Below are 21,671 nucleotides of genomic sequence, written 5' to 3'. Positions count from 1 at the left end.
GGACGATTGTTCCAGCATGTTTTGTCGAAGGTGAGTCCGATAATACCTTTTCCTAGCAACTGGTGGCTTTTAGTGGACTAAACCAACAACTATTTCTGCAGCTTGTGTCTTGTCTTTTTGAATGAAATATCCTCATGAACAGATTCCCAGATGGATGAGATACAATCTAATGAGCAGACTCACAAACTGAAGCTGACCCCGAATCGGCTGCATTTTCATACCGAGACAATGAAAACAACATCTACTTGAGGAACATTTGAACATTTCACAGAACAGTGCAGCAAATTTAACTGAGATGTTGTAAAGTACATGGTATCCAGATACTTGAAAAGCTTTTGATATTTTTTTATAGAAAGACATAATTTTTAGTTCCTCGTTTCTCTCAAAGAAATACGCGTTGAGGTTTTTTGTCGTTGGGGATTGGTACAAAAGATTGAATTCCAGTTGCAATATTACCTTCGCAACACATAAACAAATATGATACAGTACTATGCAACGACGAGTGTTAAACTTGTCAGAGCCATTTTTATCTGTTTTTCACCAGCACTTCTAACAACAGAATTGTCACTTTCTCATAGAGATGAATAATTCCCTCTGTTATAACCACCACTTAAATCATAAGTGGCCTGAGGTATGGAGCAGTCTGTGAAGAAGTTCGGGAAGGCCAAAGTGCACAGTGCGTGGTCCTCTATGGACCCAGAGGCCGCCTCAGGGGGACAATAGACAGGAGGCTGCGTCAGACCTGTACGCAGGCTTTCCCCTAGTTTCTTAGAAGGTACTGAGCAGCTAGTCCAGGGCTCCGAGTAGAGGAGACCACCAACTAAATGCTGAGCATCGTAAGAAGTGGGATCCGGGCCCCCCATCTCTGGCTGGACCCGGACACTTTGATAAAGGTCCTGTTCGCTGACCATGTTGCTGTAATCGGGCCCTAAGAGCTCAAAGAACTCTGTGGCCTCAGGATTGCCTCGCTCCAAGTCCTTCAGCGTCATCCCAGATGTGGAGCTGACTTTGGAACAGTTGGCAGGCTCGGTGAAGAAAGAAGGGGGAAGATTGCGATGCCTCAGGGGTGGTTTCTTGGCTTTTTCACCCCTTATATCCTTCACAGGGCTAAAGAGGGCTGCCAAGCTCTTGCTCTGTAAGCTGGCCTGGACCCCGTCGCGTTTCGGCGGAGTTTTGCTCTGCAAGGGCTGAGCCACGGGGGAACCTTGTCTTTTGACCGGGGGCTCTGCTATGTTCCCTGGCGTTATGATGCCCGTGCACCTTTTGATCTGCTTCTGCAGATACTTCCGGTGGTTGACTTTCCTCTTGGATTTCACCGGCTTGTCCAGAGCCAGCTTGATGTTGCTGGAGGCCGAGTCTATGAAGCTCAGCAAGTCCCTGGTGGTCTCTCTGTAGTCCTCGTCATTTTCCGCCTCACCGAGGAGACTCCCATCCAGACTCTTCTCCACGTCGTACTCCATCACAGAGCCAGGGAAGCAGAAATTCATGAACTGAGGGTTCATGATTGCAGTCTGAACAGCCATTACTCTGCTGAGCCCAGCAGCTACACCTGTGGCATCCGCTGTGCTCCCCGAACCAAAAGTTTCTTCAGAGCATGTCCTTTTTTTACCCCTGACAAACCCTCGGTCCTGATGCTGCTCATGAAGTTCCTGTAAACATTCCAGAGTAGAAGTGAAGGGCTCAGAGGGAAGCAAGGAGATCTTTCGGGGGGCTGGACTAATGATGTCAGAACATCAAAGAGGAGGGGCGAAGGGAGCGCAGGACTTAACTCTTTGCTTGTGTCTGACCACCTGCATCTAAGAGGGATTTGTCTGACATTCCCTGCCGAGTTGAAGACAATAGCCTCCGTCAGAACTCTCCCCCTCTAGTTTAACTGTTTGTGTGTGCGCTGAACCAAAAAGGCTTGCAAGAAACTGGAGGATATTACTGTAACAGGGAAGAGAAAAGAAAAGTAGTTTTACTGTCTATTAAGCTGTGATGGAAATATCCTTTTTTAAGCATTATTATTAAACAAATCCCATTTGTGTTTAAATATCCCATAAAACCACAGAGTTTTGTTATTTATAATATTCCTGCTTGCTGTTACAAACATTTGAACCACTATTCAATTATCACGTCTAATTGTGCGTTTCCTGTCTGGATTATCAAGTAGAAGTTATTTGTAATCTATTTACTGTTTAGGCACTGAAACAAACTAAGCTGAGGCTATACAGTAGTGAGAAAGGATTGTTTTCAGTGGGAAAATCTCTGTGCCCAAACAGATGCCACTATTTGGGAGATTCTTCCCAACTGCTCGCTTGTGTCTTAATCTGCTCATGGCAAAAGTTGATTTTGTAGTGCATTCCCAGGCCAGTGGGAATTTCTGCCCTGGCCTGACAACTATTATGGGCTGCCTTTGACATAAAGCCCTACAGGGTCTAAATAGCCTCTATTCTTCGCCCGGCAGTGAAAGGGAGCTTTGTGCCAGAGATTCATTAAATTGCACCTCACAGCCCCTTCGTAAAACGGGTCTCAATAATGAACAGTCGATTTAACTAGAAAAGCTGCCGGAGCTGTTAAATTAAAGGGGAATAAAGTGCAGTTCAGGCTCAGCGTGCCAGAAGAAATGTTGACCCTAAGAAATCCTGGGTATGAAACTTGTGTTGTAAACAATAACTTATTTACAGGAAGTTTCTTGGCCAGCCGTGAATACAACAGAGTATGTGTTCAAGAGCCAGATTGTTACGTTGACAGCACTCAACCGAATTCTAAGTGTATGGACTGTCAGACATAATTTACTATACTATACAATACAAATGTGTAACTTGCCACCACACTCAACACATATTTTCTATTTGTTTACAAGAAAAAGCACAAGTCTCCATCTGATCACATTAAAGCCTTCATGCATTATTCTCATTTCAAGTCAAGAGACGCTGCAGCTGAATTATTGAAAGTCGATCCCTCCTCTTACAAAAGTGCATGTTGAGGTGAGGCTGTGACTCATTTAAGACTTGGAGGGATGAAAAGAAAAGTCTGAAGCAGCGAGGGAGTGAGGCCGTTAAAAAATTCTTTCTCATGCTAATTCCTGGGGGAGAAAAGGAGACAGTGAAAGTGATAACACTGATCTAATTATTCGTGGCCCAACACAAGTCTGCAGCTGAAAAGAAATAGAGAAAAACTCATATCTACGAGCTGCAAATGGTTACAAAACATATATCATATCATAATGTACAGCTGTCCCTAAAAGAGCTCATATTACCTCAAAAAAAATAGACTTTGTATATTAATTTAATCTGGCATTATACTACAATCATTTATTATTGAATTCAAAACTTGTAGTGCATCGCAGTAATGAAATACCACAGCATCTTATGAATTCAGTGGAGGAGAGCTTCAAGCATTTAACGCCTGGACAAAGTGATTCTGCCTCCTTCTTTTTTCTCTTTGCTACCAGCACAGTTTTGGCAAAGTGACATCATCACAGTCGTGGCAGCTATAGCCCCCTCTTTTCCCCCCCAGTCAAGGGGCTTTGGCTTTTGTGCTGGTGGGTCATTCACATCACAGAACCTGACGCACAGATCCCGGAAACAACTTTCTATTGTTGCATAAAGGCTGCGAGGGCGAGAGGGGTTGGGCTGAGGCAGAGCAGCTCGGAAAGAAAATATATGAGCCGAGAGCTCTTGGCTTGTTTCCACTCTCGAGACTTTAAGGGTGAGGTTAATTGTTACGTTACTTTTTTAATTCCTATAACGGGCTAGCATTTATTTTACCGTTAATCACAGGAGGTCAAACTATAGATTGAATTTTGAAAAACTCTTTGGGGAATTTTAATTCAGAGAAAAATCTTTAGTAAACTGTTGTGCCATTTCCCCTACAACCAAATTGTTCAGTACACAGATCCATATTGTTGAGATATTGTTAAACACTACCACCACACCCACTGTGCCTGAGAATTTACTTATTCAGCAGCACCCTATTCCTTGGGAGCGGGGTGCTCGGTCCAACGTGATGTGACACACACAGGCTTAATCTCTTCCTACTAGTGTGTGGTCCCTGTCTGATCAGGGACATACTCTGGGTTTGGGGTCGGGAGAATACTAATAACACCTTTGATTGATGGCCAGTGTCAGCAACTAAGAAAGGGCTGGCAAAATTAATGACCTCTCAAAGTCCTGAGAAAAAGTTTAAGGACGGCATTTAGCGGCGGAGACCCCGTCCTCCCCCACGTTTAGCAATGTGTCTTTCTACTGGGGTGTCTGAGATCCAGTCAAGCCTGTGACAAAATGTGCAGGCTTTGTGTCTTCCGGGAGAGAATCAACCCACATACCAGCGCAGGACATGTTCCCCCATCTGCCTCACAAAGTCATGTCATTTCAGAAACCTCTGCTTTAAAAGAGGAAGGGGAGGAAAATCATTGGGCCAGAATAGTTTAAAGGAAATTAAAGTGAAAGTGTTTTAGCCTTAGTAATTTCATGACTTTTTTTTTTTTTTTTTTTAAATAGGAAAATAAATGGCTTCATGGTGAACTACAAAGGGCTTCTTGGTCCCTGCCGATTCCTGATTCACTCTTAACCTTCCATCAACCCTCTTCAACCTCTCTGGCACCCCAGGAGTTGTATTAATAATATGACTAGCAGGGGGGAACAAACCCGGGTCTATGAGCTGCCTTGGTGCCGCAATTTAGAGCTTTAATGGCAGCCAGTGAATGAATGCGTGCCAGGGGGAATCCAACAGGTTGGTCCACAGGGGAGAGGTCAGCAGGCGGAGCTGCAATAATCTCCCACCACTGACTTCATTGGCCTCCGCCCATTGGGTTTTCATTAAATCTTGCTCGGTGGAAGTAACTTAAACTGGTCTCTCTGAAACAAGACAAAAAGTTGGCTTGACAGAGTAACGGTACATCCTTATATAATCAAAAGACAATTAGAAAGATTATTTGACAATATTATTAGTAGCTTTTTAATCTGTTTCACCAGTAGACAGCATATTAAGTAAAAGGTTCCATAAGACATAAATAGAAAACCTAAAGAGCGAGGAAGGCACTGTGAACACATAAAGTTTAATATTACACTGTGTGCAGAGGATATACAAATTTGATTTTCTTTCCATTCGGTGCCAAACTTATCTCCTGAGACTTCTTTAAGTGTAAAAAAAGCAAAATCTGATTCTACACTTACTTTCAAAGAAGAAATACACCTGAATGACAACAATGGCTAATCAACAAGACTGACAATAAAAAATACGGGGTGTCAAGTAATGTATGTAATGATAAAACTGAAAGACAAAAATGAAATGAAAGATGGTATAACTAAATATATCCCTGATTGTAGTACTGGAACACAAACTCGGAGGCAGAGGCCTTTATGGGTTTTTGGCAAACGTTACGTAAAGAACAAAATAAGGATGATCCACTCTTTTGATGACAATAATGTGAACAAATGTATTGACAAAGAAAGTGACAAGTCAAGCTCATTTATTTCTCATAATTGAGTGCCTCTCCAAACCCTTGGAAAAGTATAATTTGGCATAAAGAAATGGTGTGTCACATTAGGTCAAAGAAAATTGAAGTCAGATACACTTAAGATGAAAATAACCTTCTCACCTGATTAATGACATTGAGGATTTGTGTTGAACAAGTTTGATAAAAAAAATCATCATTCAATGTAAAGAAAGAAAATTGTCCACAACATTAATACAAAATCATTTTGAAAAGGCACAAACTTTGGCAGAATGGTGCAGGGAGCACCTTGTGAAATACTGTCACGTGAATTAAAGCTTGGCAAACTGGGTCGGGTGACATTGTGCTGCTTTTTAGGGACTAAGAGGTTTGAGGTGTCTTGATCCACTCTCGAAAGTACATCACCTCTAACGCCCGGGCTGCGCTGACTGAAGGTGGGTCTTGGTCATTGCTGTAGCGGAGGTCCAAGTGATGGGCTCCATCGGGGATCACAATGGAAACCAGAGAATCTGTTATGTTGAAGGTCACGCCGCCACACGACCACGGGTCGAGTCCTCCGTTACTGAAATGCCACAGCAGAGTCGGGGGTGATCATACACATATGAGGGTGTTCGTTTAGGGTATTTACATGGAGCATCGTTGACATGGAGCGGATAGAGTGAAATCCCCCATTAGTCTTGTTCTTTTTTTAACAACTTCTGAAGAGGTAAATGTAAGCAGGTATGTAGTTTTACTTAAAAAGCCTATTTTAACCCCTTCCCCCCCCCCCCCCCCCCCCCCATTTTGGAGCAAAAACGCCTAAAATGACATACCAAAAAGTTTCTGAACCACTCTGACTATATGCATCAATGAGGTCTTTCCAGAAAGAAAACACCCTCAGGTGTATTGTGATAGTGTCAGAAATCCTTCAGGTCATACAGAAACAGAGCGGTGGGCCTTTGAAGTCAGTAAAAATGTCAGATTTTTGTCCGCCTAAAATAAAAAAGTATCTTTCAGTATAACTATCTGCCTGTGTCTGTACAGGTAAAGGACAGTATAGGTGTGTAACTACCGTATCAAATTTGAAGAAGATAGGACAAAGTATGACCATCCTACATTGTTTTTCTTGAAAAGATCCAGGCGGAGCTCCAAAAAGGACATTTGGAGACTCCAAATGCACACATGGTAACCAAACGATATTATGAGACACTAAAGGTGTTTTTTTCCTTTACATTTTGATATGGTTCAATCAATAGGCGCTACATTTAAAATGTCCAACTTTTCAATTGATTTTTGGTATTATCAAAACATTATAAAACACTGCAAAATATAACTTTGACTCCATATATCCGCTAATATATCGACTTGTAAAGTGTATTTTGTAGGTTTTCGCCGTTAAAATGCTGCAAGACCCGACTTGCAGCATTTATCGTGACTCTATATGTTGTGTGTTTGGGCCCCTCTAAGAAATAAAAGAAAATCAATATTTCCTTTGCAAAGATGAAGATTTCTTGAATGCTGGGATACCAAACATGGCCATGTTAATTGACGTGGTCTGCGTGAGCAAGCCGTACAAAAGAGAAGGGGAGGGGTTTGAGGACGCCGGCATCCTAGCGGAGTTGAAAAGGTACACCAGAACTTCACAATGAAAATAAGGCAACAGACTTTAATACAGATTAACTAAAATAATAACACACCAAAATAATAAAACACTCTGATTCCAACTTACAAAACCAACACACTGCTGCAAACGTGGGTCCACGTAGGTGGTGTGTCAGTATCCGTCAACCTCCCACGTGGGCTGTTAGTCCTTTTTGTCAGAGCAGTCTTTTAATATTCGGGATATGTTATGACAATTTATTTGAGTGCCAGACCTTTTTATAGCTTGACAAAAGCTACTAATTGGCATTCAAATGGATAAGACCCACTTTAGTGCTTGAGCCACAATTTGACATACTTGTGTCTACCTCCTGTGGCTGCTCTTTATCTGTCTGCAATAGAAGTCAACATGTCTCACTGCCCGAGACAAACCAAGGAAACCTGCCTAACCCAAGCCACGTTTACCTGAAGATGATGTTGCTGTGCGAGACGATGTCCTTCCCCCCGTAGACCGTGCCTGCCCAGTCCGCTCGTGGTCTGACACCAAACATGGCGCTGCACTCGTCAGAGAAGGCCTTGAAGTTCCACTCCTCAGGTTCAAACATGTCCTGGACGCCGTCTGTGCACATGGGCATCACCATCTCCGTGCAGGCCTGGGAATGAGGAATTGAACGCGTATTCATAGTGACAGGTACAACTGCGCGCTGACACGTGTGTGCTGCGATGTATTTAGCATGAGGAGACCGATCCCCGCGCTCTGTGTCACCGCACCTGGTAAAACCAGCCGAGGGAGCCGAGGCTGCCGGTTGCCGTCTGAGATGTGTTGAGGCAGGAGGAGCTTCCGGTATAGTTGTAGTAGACCTTTGCTGCTTGGGAGACGCCGTGCAGCAGCTGGTAGTCAGACACAGCAGGATCCAAAGCCAGATACTTGCACACCACCTTGGCAATATATAACAAATGAACAAGCAAAACATAGAAAAATGAAGTTTGAGTCCCGGTGAGCTGTTGAAGCTTCATGCCCTTCCTTTTAAGATAGAATTAAAAAGAAAAATACAAATATCTAATGACCTCACATCTGAGTTGTTTACAAGAATGGAGCTTTCTTGTGGCCCGTAAAGTGTTTTTCCACATAAAAAGTGGTGGCGCCTAATTTGCATATGAAATTCCCTGGAATGAACTTGAATTTATTGCCGTAATCTTGGCACAGGGAGGAAAAAGCGCACATTTACTTATAGCCAATGATCTAAATGTTGCTCTCCTTAATACTATTTGGTTTGACCACGGTTGATTTCCTTAGAATTAATAGCGTGGATGATAAATATTTGAGTTTCAGCCTCTGTTTAATTTCACTGTGTGTTGTTATGGTTGCAGCAGCAGAGTTGGCTGCGGCTGTTGTTCTGCCCTCTTTGTGAGGCAGACAAACTGGGCTTTCTTGTCCTGAGGTTGGAGGGGAGCTGCGCTAGTGTGGAGTCTGTTACTAAGGCTTTTGTCCGTGGGCTGGGGAGGAGTTGGTGGTCGATGGATGAGGAGGGCCACAGACATGTCCAACTAAAGATTTATACCGTGAAAAAAAAAAAAGAAAAACACTGCAATTGCTCCAAAGCATCTTCTCCTTACTTTTCAGATAGGATTAGGCTTATACATTCATCTCTGCCAACAGATTTCCCTCCTCTAAGCCCTCAATACCCCGTTCTCACACTCACTCAGATAATCACATTAGCTTTGTCATTAAAAAAGCTCCTCTTTGCACCCACTGCCTAAACCGCTTAAACCACCCATAGGGGTCGCATAAATTAAAGGCAAGGAGCGAAAAAATTCATAATGACCATTTAGTGTTTATTTCCACTGACGTGACGCTCCTGGATCTATTCAGAGCCTGAATGATAAACAAATAAAGGAGACAAAAAAAATGTATCGCATGGGTAAAAGTTTTGGTGGGAGTCTGCTTGGAGGCGTGTTGAAGCACCAAACAGAGAGTCCGGGGTGAGTAGCAGAGCTTGGTTTATGCACGTGATATGTCAATGTGACGTCAATCAGATACTATACTGTCACAAGCTCTTTCACATGAAAACGAAGGACACTCCAAATAGTGTGGAGAGTTCTTTTAAAAGACACTTTTTTCCCCCCCCAATTTTGGCAAGTTATGCCATTATTTTTTCTCATAGTGTCCAGTGAAGTCTTTGTGCTAGTCTCAATCAATCGAGAGTGGCGAACCTTTGTTTTAATGGCCTCATGAGCTGCCCTGGGCAAATGTCCTCTTTCTGTGGCGCCATGCGAGCGTCCCGAGAGGAACACCTCAGAGATCTAACGGAGTGTGCAGATGAAAGGGCCATTGGTACGAGAGAAAGAAAAGAACGGTGGCTTACTTGTAGCTGCTCGTCTAAAGAATACTTAAAATCTAAAAGAAACGAGATCCTTATGAATATTAATGAAGTTAATTGACAGCTGCTGTCAACAAAAGCTTGGAAGATCACAACAAGCACTTGTAACACAATCGGCTAAATCGCACATTCACTTCAATCAAAGACAGTTCTGACAGGCGCTTAACCAAGAGGCAAACAACATTTAAAGTTGCAATAAAGTGAAGACCTTTGGTAGTAAGTACATTTAAAGTTGAATTGGAGTTTAAAATGGTATTGGGATCTGTTTTTTCATCCTTAGATTCTCTTTAAAAAAATCATATTTTACTGGTGATTCTTTGTACCTGGATTGGCCAGCGAGGAAGTGGCTGCAGAAAATTGGCTTCGTAAGGGTAGTCCACCATAGCCAGATTCACCCAAGTCTCCTGAAGCCAATTCTTGAAGCCAATGGCATCGTTCTCGTTTTTTAGAGGGGCGCAGAGACTGAATTCTTCTGACAGCCACTGAAGTCCAGACGCTTGTCAAAAGAGAGCAACAAATCATCAAATGTCACTGCTGTTAACCAACATAAAACAAAGGTTATTTGTTCTAGCATTTAACGACTACAGCTCCCATGGGTCTTCACTGGTATGATATCAGAACCTCATGATAGGTTTAGCAGCAAAATGCATATAAAAGAACCATTATTTTACCATACTTAAAGTCAAGTAGAAAATACTAATTGTAAGCACAGAAAACATTAGTATTATGTGTATTACATTACAGATTATGACCAACAGATTGTAACCAACTGAAACTTCTCTGCAGCAACACGAAAATGTGAAAAACGTGATATTGCCCGAAATAGAACCAGTGTTTTGTTTGTCCGTTCTGGGCTACTGTAGAAACATGGCGGCTGCTCCATTAAGACAACTTGCTCCATATGTAGATACACACGGCTCATTGGAAGTACAACCCAACGATTCTTTTTTTTTTTTAAAAGGGGATATACACAGAACATATACTTTCTAACATTACATTCCATGTCTGACAGTAGATTACTGTTCCTTTAACCCTTCATGTTTTTTATGAATCTGCCACCAAAATTAATTCCTGTGAAAATGTCTTAAACTTTAACCATCAGAGTTAAATCAAACAGTGAATTCCTAACATGTTAAAGTCTCCGATTTGTTTACCATAAATCATATTTCTTCTTTCTTATTATCTTTTTAAACTGTTTCAGTAGTCAGAAGGTTTTGGGACAGATGCTACCAAAATAAAGCCAACATAGACAGACGTTTAAAACTAGCATCCATCTATGTGAAGCTTCTGGGTCACAGTGATGGTCTAAAAAAGTACCATCACCCGGATGCTTTCCCTGTTTAATTGTATTATTTATTATTGTGATAAACACCAGGCTATTACAGTACTTGATTATGTGTACCTCTGAGTGCCCTGGCTCCAGTAAATGCTCCAGTAAATGCTTGGCCTATGAGTGGAGTGATATTTTCTGGACAGATTACATCCCTATTACACATCACTGACAGCATGTGGATAAATTATTCTTTTGTTTTTGACATTCTTCTTAAAACTTTATCAAACAATATTTGATGAAAGCGGTGGACTAGAGATTGGTACAACTATCTACTGAATTACCCTATATAAAGAATGTATATTAGCTGTGGCTGTTGTTCTTCAGTCACTGATGCTTTATAGAACAGTTATCAGCCATTCTTAACGACAACTTTTGGGTTGCCAGGTTGTGGTCGGTCATCCAACATGACACTTTCTTTGTCTTTGTAGCTCATTGGAATTCATGAGAAAGTTAAGGTATATCTCTTCAATTAAGCATTAGTATATGTTTTAATAACAATAAACCAAGCCATTAATTACAGCTTCTGAAGCCTTTGTTATAAGTTGTTTAAATATAATATATTAATATACCATTACCACTAATGGTGTGATATGAATAAAAAGTACCAGACAATGCAATAAAGCTTATTCCTATAGTTTAGGATTGTGAAAACGGAAAATGTACCAGGGGGCAAACTCTCTTATTCTGATCTGAGCTGAATACTAAAAGGACTGAGGGTAGTCTGAGTTATGCAGGTTGTAAATTTTATGGATCCACACATAACAATCTGTTCTCTGTGCTGTGGAGAGGCTCAAGACTTTATGCACACTTTATATAACAACTTTTAGTAACAGCCGTCTGGTTTCAGGCTTTAGCAGACAATGACTCAAACCCACACATGTAGACAAACGTGCTGAAACTCTTAAACTCCAGGAGGCGTCCTCGTATATAACCATGGTACCTTTATCATTCTGAATAATTCAAATGAGTCATTTAGGAAAAATCAACCCATCTTGACTGTACAACTTACCAGTGGAAGAGACATTGTTAATGGCCTTCCAAGACTTTCGGATGTTTGCAGCACAGTTATACCCGCTCTTGGCGAAGTCCTGTGTGACTATTCTGTAGAAGTCTCCACATGGCACCATCCCGGTGAACTGCCATATTGGTGCAGAAGCTGCCAATGCGCTGAAATACGATAAGCAAAACAAACATTTCCCCTTTTATTTCTCAAAATTGCACAAGCTGCACATCCATTATAAGAGGTAATCTTTACATAGTTTGTTTAAGATGTACACAAGGCATTGAAGAAATCAATGCATCACTGATTCAGTCTAATGTCTCAAACTTCTAATGTGTATATGCTCAGGACAGTATTTGGAGTCGGGACAATGCTCTACACCTGGTCCGGCCCACGGCATCCTGCCCAATCAGCCCCGTTGAAAAGAAGATAAAGACCATTTCCTCCCTTCTGACGTCCATTGTCTTGTCTGATGCGCTTTCTTTTGCCCATAAACAACAAATGATATGCTTCTTCTCGACAAGTTCACCAAATGGAACCCCTCTAATCCACTTTTCAGTCACCTTTTGCGACTGAAAACATATGCCCGCTAAAAACAACCTAAAAGGGCCCCCAGACCCGCACCAATGTCTTACCCAACAACTATATGGGGGTATTTCATCCTGAACCAGGCGGCGAGCATCCCTCCATAGGAACCTCCAACAGCGATGACAGGGCTTTGCTGAGCTCCAGGTAAAGAGCTCTTCAGGTTCTTAATCAGCACTGCAAAGTCTGCCAGGGCTTGCTCCGAGGTCAGGTAGTTCAGGTGCTTGCTGTCCTGCAAGTGGGGGACCAGTATTTTTGAAAAATAAGATGCCAGAAGTTAAATGTGGCCATACTTTGCAGACAGTGATCACACACACGCACGCACGCATACGATTTTGTTAGTACTGGTAATTTCTTACTGACCCAGAAAAGGAGACTAAAACATGTAATCAACCATATTTGAATCAGACATAGATGTACTCCAAGAGTAACACTGCATCTTCACTTACACTGTAAGAGTCTTGTCCAAAAGGCAGAGACTCTCCATAGTAACGATGTTCTGCAAAAACCAGCATGGCTCCCAACTCCTCCGCAATTTCCCACATGAAGCCCTACGGAGAAAACGATGAGTGGCGCTGAACTGAGAGTGGGGATTATATGTGCAGCATATACACAAGGTCACAGGTGGGATATTCACAGTGTTGTTGCAGAACCAGGTGATGTCGCCTTCATTGCCAGTGTAGAACAAAACCGGTCCTCCGGGCTGCTGCCAGTGTTTGTCGGCCACAAGGTATCTCTGTTTGAAAGTGCCATCCTCTAGGAAACCGAAATGATCAATCTGTGACACATAAAAACGTGAAATTAGTGCAGAATCTTCAATGTACTCCACGCAAGCTGATCACAGACAGTCGCTCTCAGTGTAGCTGATCTGTGCAGCTCACTCACTTAAAAAAGGTGCAACATGTAACCGTCAAAATTGTAGTTTCCCTTGTGCATCGGTCAATAATTTACGGATGTTAAAATCTACACGGTCCAGTACACATACACACACACAACTCTGAGTTGAATGGAATCAGTGGATGCATGGCCCTGTGCCAATTTGTGAAATGACAGTCCCGAGGTTGGATTCTGGAATAATTAGCCCCAATTTGTATTAAAATATGTTGGAGCCAGTAGAAGGGATGCCACATTAGTTCCACTTTAGATCAGCTCCGAGATATCCTTTCATCCAAACTCAGGGATTCTGGGGTATCTTCCCCTTTCAACCATTTTGTCCTGTATTCTTTATGAAACCAAAGCAGAGAGAAACCAACAACTTCACAGAGACGACGGCCCCATCAGGCTGTCGAGTTGTCCAACCCCTTGAAACAGCACCAACACTTAACACAAAATGTTTTTGTTTTGGTTTTTATCTCCCCCTCATCCCTCCCCCTCCTCGCTCACTTCCCTCCTTGGTGGACACAAAGGAGGCAGCAATTTTATGAGCCAGTGACACCAAAAAGATTCCGGGGCCTCAATGTGTTCATTCAAGCCTCAACTCCTTAGCGCTTGGCAATGCTTTTAAGTGTGAGGGGACCAGGAGAAAGTTAAAGGAAAAGTTTGGCACTTTGGCAGCTAAATAGGCCTCCGTAATCTTAGTCATCCAAAGTGTAATTTCAGAATTTGCTTAACATTTAAGTAGCTGTATGTTTATTTTAAAATATATTTTTGAAAAATTAACGTTTTATTTTTGTCTCATACCAGGGTTTTAAAAATGGTAGATGTCTGATTTTGGGAGTGAAATGCTTCAATTATTGAAAGACAAATGATGTTGCAACCAAAACTATTCCTTTGAACTATGAACCCCCCCCCCCACACACACACACACACACACACACACACTCAGTATGCACATTACAAAACGGAGGAGATGGGTTTCATAACAAATCCACACCCTGATGAGTAGTGCCACCATGTGGTTACTGCAGGCAGCAGTTTGATCCAATTAAAATTCCATTCACATACTTGGACATCCACTGGACCCAAACTTTGACTATTCAACAGGAAAATAGACTGTCCGTCACGTTACAGTCGAGCAAATGAAGACATGAGGGAAACAAGCAAAGCAACAAGGCTAAACTACAACATGTAATTGGGAGGATGCTAAAGGACACTTCCATTCATTGTCTGGAGGCCAAATGCAGTCAGGAGGATTTCCTCTGCGAGATCACTTGGTGCTCTCCTCACAGCGGCTCGTCCCACAGAGAGTGGAGAGAAAGGCAGCATGATTGATGATTCTTTTGTAACAAAACAAAACAAAAAAATCAGCAGACTTGCTACTGCGACTGAAAAGTGGATTAGAGAGGTTGCATTTGGTGAACTTGTCGAGAAGAAGCATATAATGTGTTGTTAATGGGCAAAAGAAAGCGCATCAGACAAGACAATGGACGTCAGAAGGGAGGAAATGGTCTTCATCTTCTTTTCAACGGGGCTGATTGGGCAGGATGCCGTGGGCCAGACCAGGTGTAGAGCATTGTCCCGACTGCAAATACTGTCCTGAGCATATACACATTATCAGCAGTTTGTTTAGTATAGCTAACAGACATTTTCATGTATAAATTACATAGATTAATCAGACGATTATTATTTATTTTATTGATTCATCGACTAAACGTCCGCATGAGAAAATTGTTTTCAATATTTTCTGGAGCCCAAGGTGACGCAATCAAAAGCAGCAAATCCTCTCATTTGTGTCTCTGGAAGAATCAACCTGATTTAAATGATTAATGGATTATCAAAACAGCTGCAATTCTATATCAACAAATCAGAGTGGCTCTAAAAATCCTAACATTGTGTGCTTTGGTAATGCACACATTATGATAATCTGTGTATTATTCTAACGTGTTTATTAATCCTCTAAATACAGCATAAGGGATTGTCCTTGTGGGCAGTGAAACAGGCTTAAATGTCCAACAGAAGGTTAAAATAGTAAATAGGCAAATAGAGACCGATCACAGGCTGTCTTTAAATGTGAGATCACGTTTCACATAATCCCTGAGTGCAGGAAAAGGAGTCATTTCGACACATGCACAGTCTTGTGTATGAGTCAGGTTCACAAGTCACTAAACGACACGCTGCGTTGCGTACCGCTCGTTACACGAACTCATCATGCAATCTGATCTCCGTGAAGTCACAGCAAATGGGAAAAAGGAAAGGCTTGGATCAAGGTCTCTGAAACCCTCCGCCATTAGGTAAAGTGTTACACATTCACTGGGCCCTGGAGACCTTTTTAGGCAGGAAGCCAGGACGGTAGTTACAGTTCTGTTGGCAGGAACAGAACCAAAAAGGATGGTTTCCCCTTCACTACAGGAAACCCGAGGGAAACACCTATTGTCTGCAGACGAAACACATGAACAACTTCCACACAACGGAATAAGTGCATTCACATTTTAGAAAGTGATGCAGATATTAGTCAACAGCAAGCGATGCTGATCATATTGACAGTATAACATCATTCTGATCTACTCACTGTATTCTTTTATTGTTAGGGGCCACATATGGGGATCACATTTAGTCATTTGAATGAGTCCTTTTCCACACCACTAAATTCAGCCCTGAGCAGAACACACATGTAAAAGTGAAGTGAAACAAAGACGTAAAGGTGGAAGAAACCAGTGCAACACATACCTGAAAAACACATACTTTTTAAAGAAGCAAATGAGTTCAAAGAAATCATAGAGACGACCGTGAAACTCACCTTTTGGTCAAAATAAAACGTGTCGTAGCTGATGGGGGTCTCAGTGGAGCCGGACTCCCTACCGAGCCGGGTGAACAGTCGCGACTTGAAGGCGATCACGTGTAAACAGCCGACACAGAGCGCGAGGATGCAGGTCGCTGCAGCTCTGTCCAATACCTGCGCCCCGACGCCGGCCCTCATTGCTGCTACTGTCAAACACGGATCTTCAGCACATGATAACGAGGACGCGTGATCCCTCCCTGCTCGCGTGCACTGGGAAGAGGAGACCTGTCCCGTCAAAGAAAGGAAGTGAGACTCACTTGTCAGCAAATCCAGCGAGGTGTGTTCAGACAGCTCGTGACCTATATTTAGCGACACGGGCGGGGGGGGGGGCAGGAACAGAAGGCTTCAGGTTCAACGTCTTTCCAATATTGCCAATCAACTTTAATGTCACTGTAGCAGCCGGCTAGCAGCCACTTAGCATTGCGAGCATAAGGCATACGGTTCCTACTTAAATCTCGCAAGGGTTTATGGGAGTTTGAATTCCCTATGTGCACATTGTTGATGTTAAGCCATATACTGTATATAAGAAGTGTTCAACAGAACATACCAGAAATGTATGTTATGCACTAATGAGGCCTTGCTGCATTTGCTTTGAGGGTAAAAATGTTAGGGCTTTTATTTTGAAATTATATACCGGGATTTATTTTTAAATATACCGAAATTGTTAAAACAAGTAAGCAACTAACTAAGCTAGTCGGTTTTTGTACTACCCAGTTATCAGGTTAAATAATACAATACACTATATATTATATATATATTATATTTTGTTTATTAAATCGTTGCAGTCCCTCAGGGGTCTTTGCTACGCGGTACAGGATAAGTGGAGATGACTATTTAATATCCCGGGTGTTCACTGCCCTCTTTAAACTGCAATATAACATTTATCAAGTTAGCGTCAATGCCGCCATGCTAACATACTTGGGAACAGCCTCTGGGAAATGTACCATTCCATGATGTGCTAATCTTTATATTGTTTTATAACAAAGTGTAGTCTACCTATGTTGATGCTCGGTGATGTGATCGGTGTATTTAAATTACGAGTGTTTGCTGCCCTCTAGTTGTGACAAGATGGTTTGTTTGTTTTTTAAAATAAATGATTTTGTACAAAAAGGAAAAGAAGCACGACATCCCAATAGTGTTTTCCTTTGTATTTCCCATATTGTGTTGACAAGAAGATGTAAAGGATTAACAATAAGTCACTGCTGTTAAATCTAAAAGGTAAAAGGCAAAACAAAAATGCTCGCCGATTGTACAAAGGGATTACTGAAAATAAAAAGTATAAAAGCAAAGTGCCAAAAAGTTTGTACAACAACATGTTACAATACAAATAATAAGTGTGCAGTATATGGCATTGTGCAATACAGTACATTACAGTTATGGCAAATATATGAAAGATAAAGTTAGACACTACAAATTATGGCAAAACATGCTGGACAATCAATAAATTTCACAAAAGCATATGAAGTACAAGTCATATACAAAACTACATGAACATACCCCTTTAAACAAATAAGAAGTGAAACAATTTCATCGCTAGGCAGCAACAATAAAGGCAGAAATATTCACGTCTATGAATATTCACGTCTATGAAACAGCTGAGAGTCAAATAAAAATGTATTAAACTATTAATAATTTCTACTGATGACTGACAATATCTGAGGCCTTCCCAACTGCTTCATACAATATCAACCGACTAATCGTAAGCACTGCAATTATGCAAAAATAATAATGTCGTCACAGAATACTGTCTTTAATGTAGTATTTATGCGTGTTTCAGTTTATGTTATCCGACACAAAAACATATTTTAGCAGCAAGTAAAAATCTTCTATTGGGAACAAATACTTCACAGTTCGTAATGACGGGTGCAAATAACTACACAGAAATGAGATTATGAAAGCTAATAAAGTCATATGCAATGCTCAGAGCAAAAGACTGAGTGGGAATAACTGATTGTGCAACAAATTTTAGGGTCAATTTGCCAAAACTTTTTTCGCAACTCTATCAGATTTGGTAATCCCAAAAATTGACTGTGTGTAAACATTAAGTTACCATTTGATAACCTCCTGTGATCATGACCCTTGTTGTCAGTTATGCGGAATCTGTAACAAAATACCTGGTAGAACTTTTTACTCCTGTAATACTGCTGGTGAATACTGATGTTTAATGAAAATAGATCTTAAAGCCCAAACAGGAAAATTCTGCCATTTCACTGAGGACAAAATGGAGCCCTACTCGGATTCCTGGATGCATCAGGCAGACATACTTTACAGCCCGTTGCATTGAGGGCATTCTGCTCAACACTGGCAACATCTAAAATGCTTATTCCTGCAGGCCAAACTAAAGTTGACTAACTCCCTTGTACAGCTTTAAAAAGGCATGGGACTAGAAATGACGGGACTAAAAAGTGTCTTTACACCACCTTTGAGGGACGGAGGCATTGGGGCTCGACCATCTACCCTCTACAGTCAATGGCTACACATTGAAATGGCCAAAAGGCTGAGCTCTCCCTAATTGAGGTTGCAGCAGCTCAAGTAACTGATGGTTTTACCCTCACCGGGCATCGGGGCAGTGTCATTGTTATCCAGCTTGTTCTGCTTGGCCTCGCGAATGAGCTCGCAGGCCAGGTTGAGGAAAAGTTTCTCAACATTGTCGGACTCTTTGGCCGAGGTCTCCAGATACAGCATGCTCTGAGCCTCAGCGAAGTCTTCCGCCCTCTGTCGGAGAACCTCTCTCTTCTCTGCCAGATCTATTTTATTACCTGCAAGAAACACGACATTCATCTGCGAGTACATGAAACAAGAAATAATGTGGCTTCTTGCATCACAAAGCAGGTTGTCCTTCTTCACACTTGTGGGTGTGGATGAGACAGGTGGAGATGGAAGTGTACGAGTGTGCATGTGTGGGATGTCTGCTTTTTGTTCCAGATCTCTTTCCCGAGAAGTGAAGTCACATGCATGTTAACAAAACTGGCTTTGATTTTTGAAAATCTATTCAGAAACTGCGCACTCGCACTCACATTTTACGTGGCCTCCTGAAAAAACCAGGCCAGATCCAGTCAAATATAGCGCAGTCTTATTCACAGTGTTCTCAAAATGAACAATGAGCCTGATGATGAAAGAGGTCCATCGGTTATGAAAGTGCAAAGTAAAGCTTCTTACCGACTAATATAGTCACCACCTGGTTGTTGGCATACTGCTCGATCTCCCTTAGCCACTCGGGAAGGCACCTAAAGGAGTCCTCACAGGTAATGTCATACGTGAGAATGAGGGCGTTGGCACTACGGTAATAACTCTGAGTAATGGAGCGGAATCTCTCCTGTCCAGCTGTGTCCCATATCTGGAGCTGGAAAATAGAATACTGGAAATGAGCAACGTCTCATCCAAATTACAAAAATTAAAAAGGCATCGATTATACATAAAAAAAAATATTAAATGTTTGTGTACCTTGACCTTCTCCCCTTTGATTTCCACGGTTTTAATCATGAAATCTACTCCAATAGTCGCCCCTTGTCCAGGTGGGAAAAGGCCCTGAAACAAAAAAAAGAATGATATAGTCCAGTACTCTAATACTCTGTTATTCAATAACTCCAAACTCAGAAGCTCAGACTTATACCAACCTGAGTAAAGCGCCGGACAAGACATGTCTTCCCAACTCCAGCGTTTCCTATCAGAACTATTTTGAACAGGTAGTCATAATCTTCCATGCTCATGCTAAACTGTGAAAAATGAAAGAAACAAAAGGAGTGATGAGTAAACGCATTAACATGAAATTACTGCATTCGACCAAAGCGATTACATTTCTCTACGGCAGATTCTGAAAAGTACTGAAGACAGACAGTAAAGACACTGAGGAAACTACCAAACTGTTGTGCAACTGGTGTAAATGCCAGCATGCCCAGGGGATCACAGCTGAGATCTGACCTAAATAATCCCCACGAACACAAATCAGATCATTTGCGTGTTAAATATGCCTTGGGTCAACAGAATGTAAGTTTCAATTCATTTCGATCTTAGTTGCACAAATATGCCGAAATGTCCATTTTCTAATTCAATAAATTGCCGCCTGTTCATCAAGTCTTAAATAAAATCTGCAATATGTTGGTTACACCTCTCTAGGCTACTTATACTCATCATTAAATAGGCCTACATATGTTTATTAAATTGCATTTTGTGATCACGAAAGACTTTGATAACAGTAACGTTACACAAACGAAATGTTCCCATTTCACGTCTCTGCTGTTGAACGTCGTGTGATGTGTGCACATTGTAGTTTTGCTTGGCGCAGTTTTGGGGCGGCCGTGCACCACTTTTGGGGGATAATGGAGCCACCGAGACTGGAAACATTGTTGGAGCGAATCACCTGCGATACGAAGCAAGATTTCGTGCGGCTCACGGATCTCTGGTTCTCCTGTCAAGAGTCTTCACACGCAAAATAAAATGCACGTAAACCCGCACAATAATATACAATGTTGGAATGCTCTGCAGTGCCGTTACCTTCGCTCCGACAGCCGCACAGAGGGGGTCGGGCCTGTACGTGCGTGAAAACTACACATTTCGGTGTGAAAAGGAAAATAAATTAAACAATTCCACAAACCAAGCTGTTGCTTGCAAGACGACGTGATGCACTGAATGCCAACATGGATCAAATAAGCCCTATTTGAGGGGTTTTAGTCAACTGAAAGCGCCTGCACAGAAATTGTTCCCCAGTGTCGCATTTCCTTCTTCGTCGGTCCCCGTAGTTCCGTCGAGGAAAGTAACGCTGTAGCATTTTGCGCACACGTAAACTCAGCTGACGATGGGTTTCTTCCTCATAACGCTTCATTTTCGGTCTTTGAGTTGACAGCCATTAGGGCGAAGCTAGCAACAGTAGCAACAAGCAGCTACCGTGTGACTCGAGCCATTTTGGCTCTGTCTGCAGATGCAGGAGAGAAATAACCAAGTCGGCCCCGAGAATCGAGTTCGGAAATAGTTGTCACTTACCAAAAAACACGGGGAGATCCCCGGACTTCGAACTACTTGGTATGCATAGGTCACCTCATCAAACAGGCAGAGCCGCTGCTGGGCAGGGCACAATTCCTCTGGCTGTATATGCTCAGCAGTGATGAGGAGAGGAGGAGGAGGAGGACTGCATTCAATGATGTCATCAGCTCACGCTCAAAGTAACTCAGTACATCTACTCCAGTACTGCGCTGCAGTGCTATTCTGTGGCGCTGCAGCTTAAGTATGTCTACGTTGTTAACTTTGATGCTTTTACTCCACTGCATTTCATAGAGAACACTGTTTTTAAAAAGTATATAATGTATATAACGAAACTTCGCAGGCAGCTCATCTCATAACTTGTTCTAGAACTTATTAAATGGACCAAATAACTAAGATACGCACGTTAAATACAGACAGGCACGAAGCAAAGATTTTATAAAAGAGGGGTTCTTCAAGCTGAGCACTCGGGCTACCGGTGTTGTGCAGCTTGAGTACGTTATCGTGAATGTTAGGACTACAACCTGCTTATAATAACAGTGCTGGTACAGTAACGTAACTGTTACTAACACAATAAGATAGCGTTAGTAACGTCAGTGGTCCCGTCAGTTGCTTAGCTTTTGCAGCCTTGTTTCATATAAAGATCCCTCTTAACGCAG

The 21,671-nt window shown here is 42.0% G+C and overlaps 2 protein-coding genes across 3 annotated transcripts; both read right to left on the bottom strand.

Annotated features, from left to right (window-relative positions):
* Positions 1-572: 572 nt before the first annotated feature.
* On the bottom strand, positions 573-1,523 carry LOC117741903 (protein FAM181B). Its single transcript, XM_034549165.1, has one exon. It carries the CDS (start codon positions 1,521-1,523, stop codon positions 573-575), a length of 951 nt encoding a protein of 316 aa, XP_034405056.1.
* Positions 1,524-5,022: 3,499 nt separating this feature from the next.
* LOC117741951 (ras-related protein Rab-30-like) lies at positions 5,023-21,155 on the bottom strand. Of its 2 annotated transcripts, XM_034549239.1 has the most exons (14): positions 21,016-21,155; positions 19,653-19,751; positions 19,480-19,563; positions 19,195-19,378; positions 18,591-18,794; positions 15,994-16,334; positions 12,955-13,095; positions 12,767-12,868; positions 12,368-12,549; positions 11,742-11,899; positions 9,723-9,895; positions 7,790-7,957; positions 7,484-7,671; positions 5,023-6,002 (listed from the first exon to the last, which is right to left on the bottom strand). In XM_034549239.1, exons 2-14 carry the CDS (start codon positions 19,743-19,745, stop codon positions 5,801-5,803), a joined length of 2,220 nt encoding a protein of 739 aa, XP_034405130.1. In that variant the 5' UTR covers positions 19,746-19,751; positions 21,016-21,155; the 3' UTR covers positions 5,023-5,800. The 2 variants fall into 2 exon arrangements, with proteins under 2 accessions (XP_034405130.1, XP_034405131.1); XM_034549240.1 differs by lacking the exons at positions 5,023-6,002; positions 7,484-7,671; positions 7,790-7,957; ... (3 more) ...; positions 12,767-12,868; positions 12,955-13,095 and having other exon boundaries at positions 16,082-16,260.
* Positions 21,156-21,671: the final 516 nt, after the last annotated feature.

The sequence above is a fragment of the Cyclopterus lumpus genome, chromosome 13 (genome assembly GCF_009769545.1).
Source record: "Cyclopterus lumpus isolate fCycLum1 chromosome 13, fCycLum1.pri, whole genome shotgun sequence".
In the NCBI taxonomy this organism is placed as follows: domain Eukaryota; kingdom Metazoa; phylum Chordata; class Actinopteri; order Perciformes; family Cyclopteridae; genus Cyclopterus; species Cyclopterus lumpus.
Note: the sequence above shows the minus strand (reverse complement) of the source record. Positions and strands in the feature narration are given on the sequence as shown.

Excerpts from the sequence above, each read along its gene's own strand:
- LOC117741903 (XM_034549165.1), bottom strand. The coding sequence starts at position 1,523 with ATGGCTGTTCAGACTGCAATCATGAACCCTCAGTTCATGAATTTCTGC.
- LOC117741951 (XM_034549239.1), bottom strand. The coding sequence starts at position 19,745 with ATGAGCATGGAAGATTATGACTACCTGTTCAAAATAGTTCTGATAGGA. Across the intron at positions 12,869-12,954 it reads CCTGGTTCTGCAACAACACT|GGCTTCATGTGGGAAATTGC; the intron begins GTGAATATCCCA and ends TTTTCTCCGTAG. Across the intron at positions 7,672-7,789 it reads CCCTCGGCTGGTTTTACCAG|GCCTGCACGGAGATGGTGAT; the intron begins GTGCGGTGACAC and ends CCTCATTCCCAG.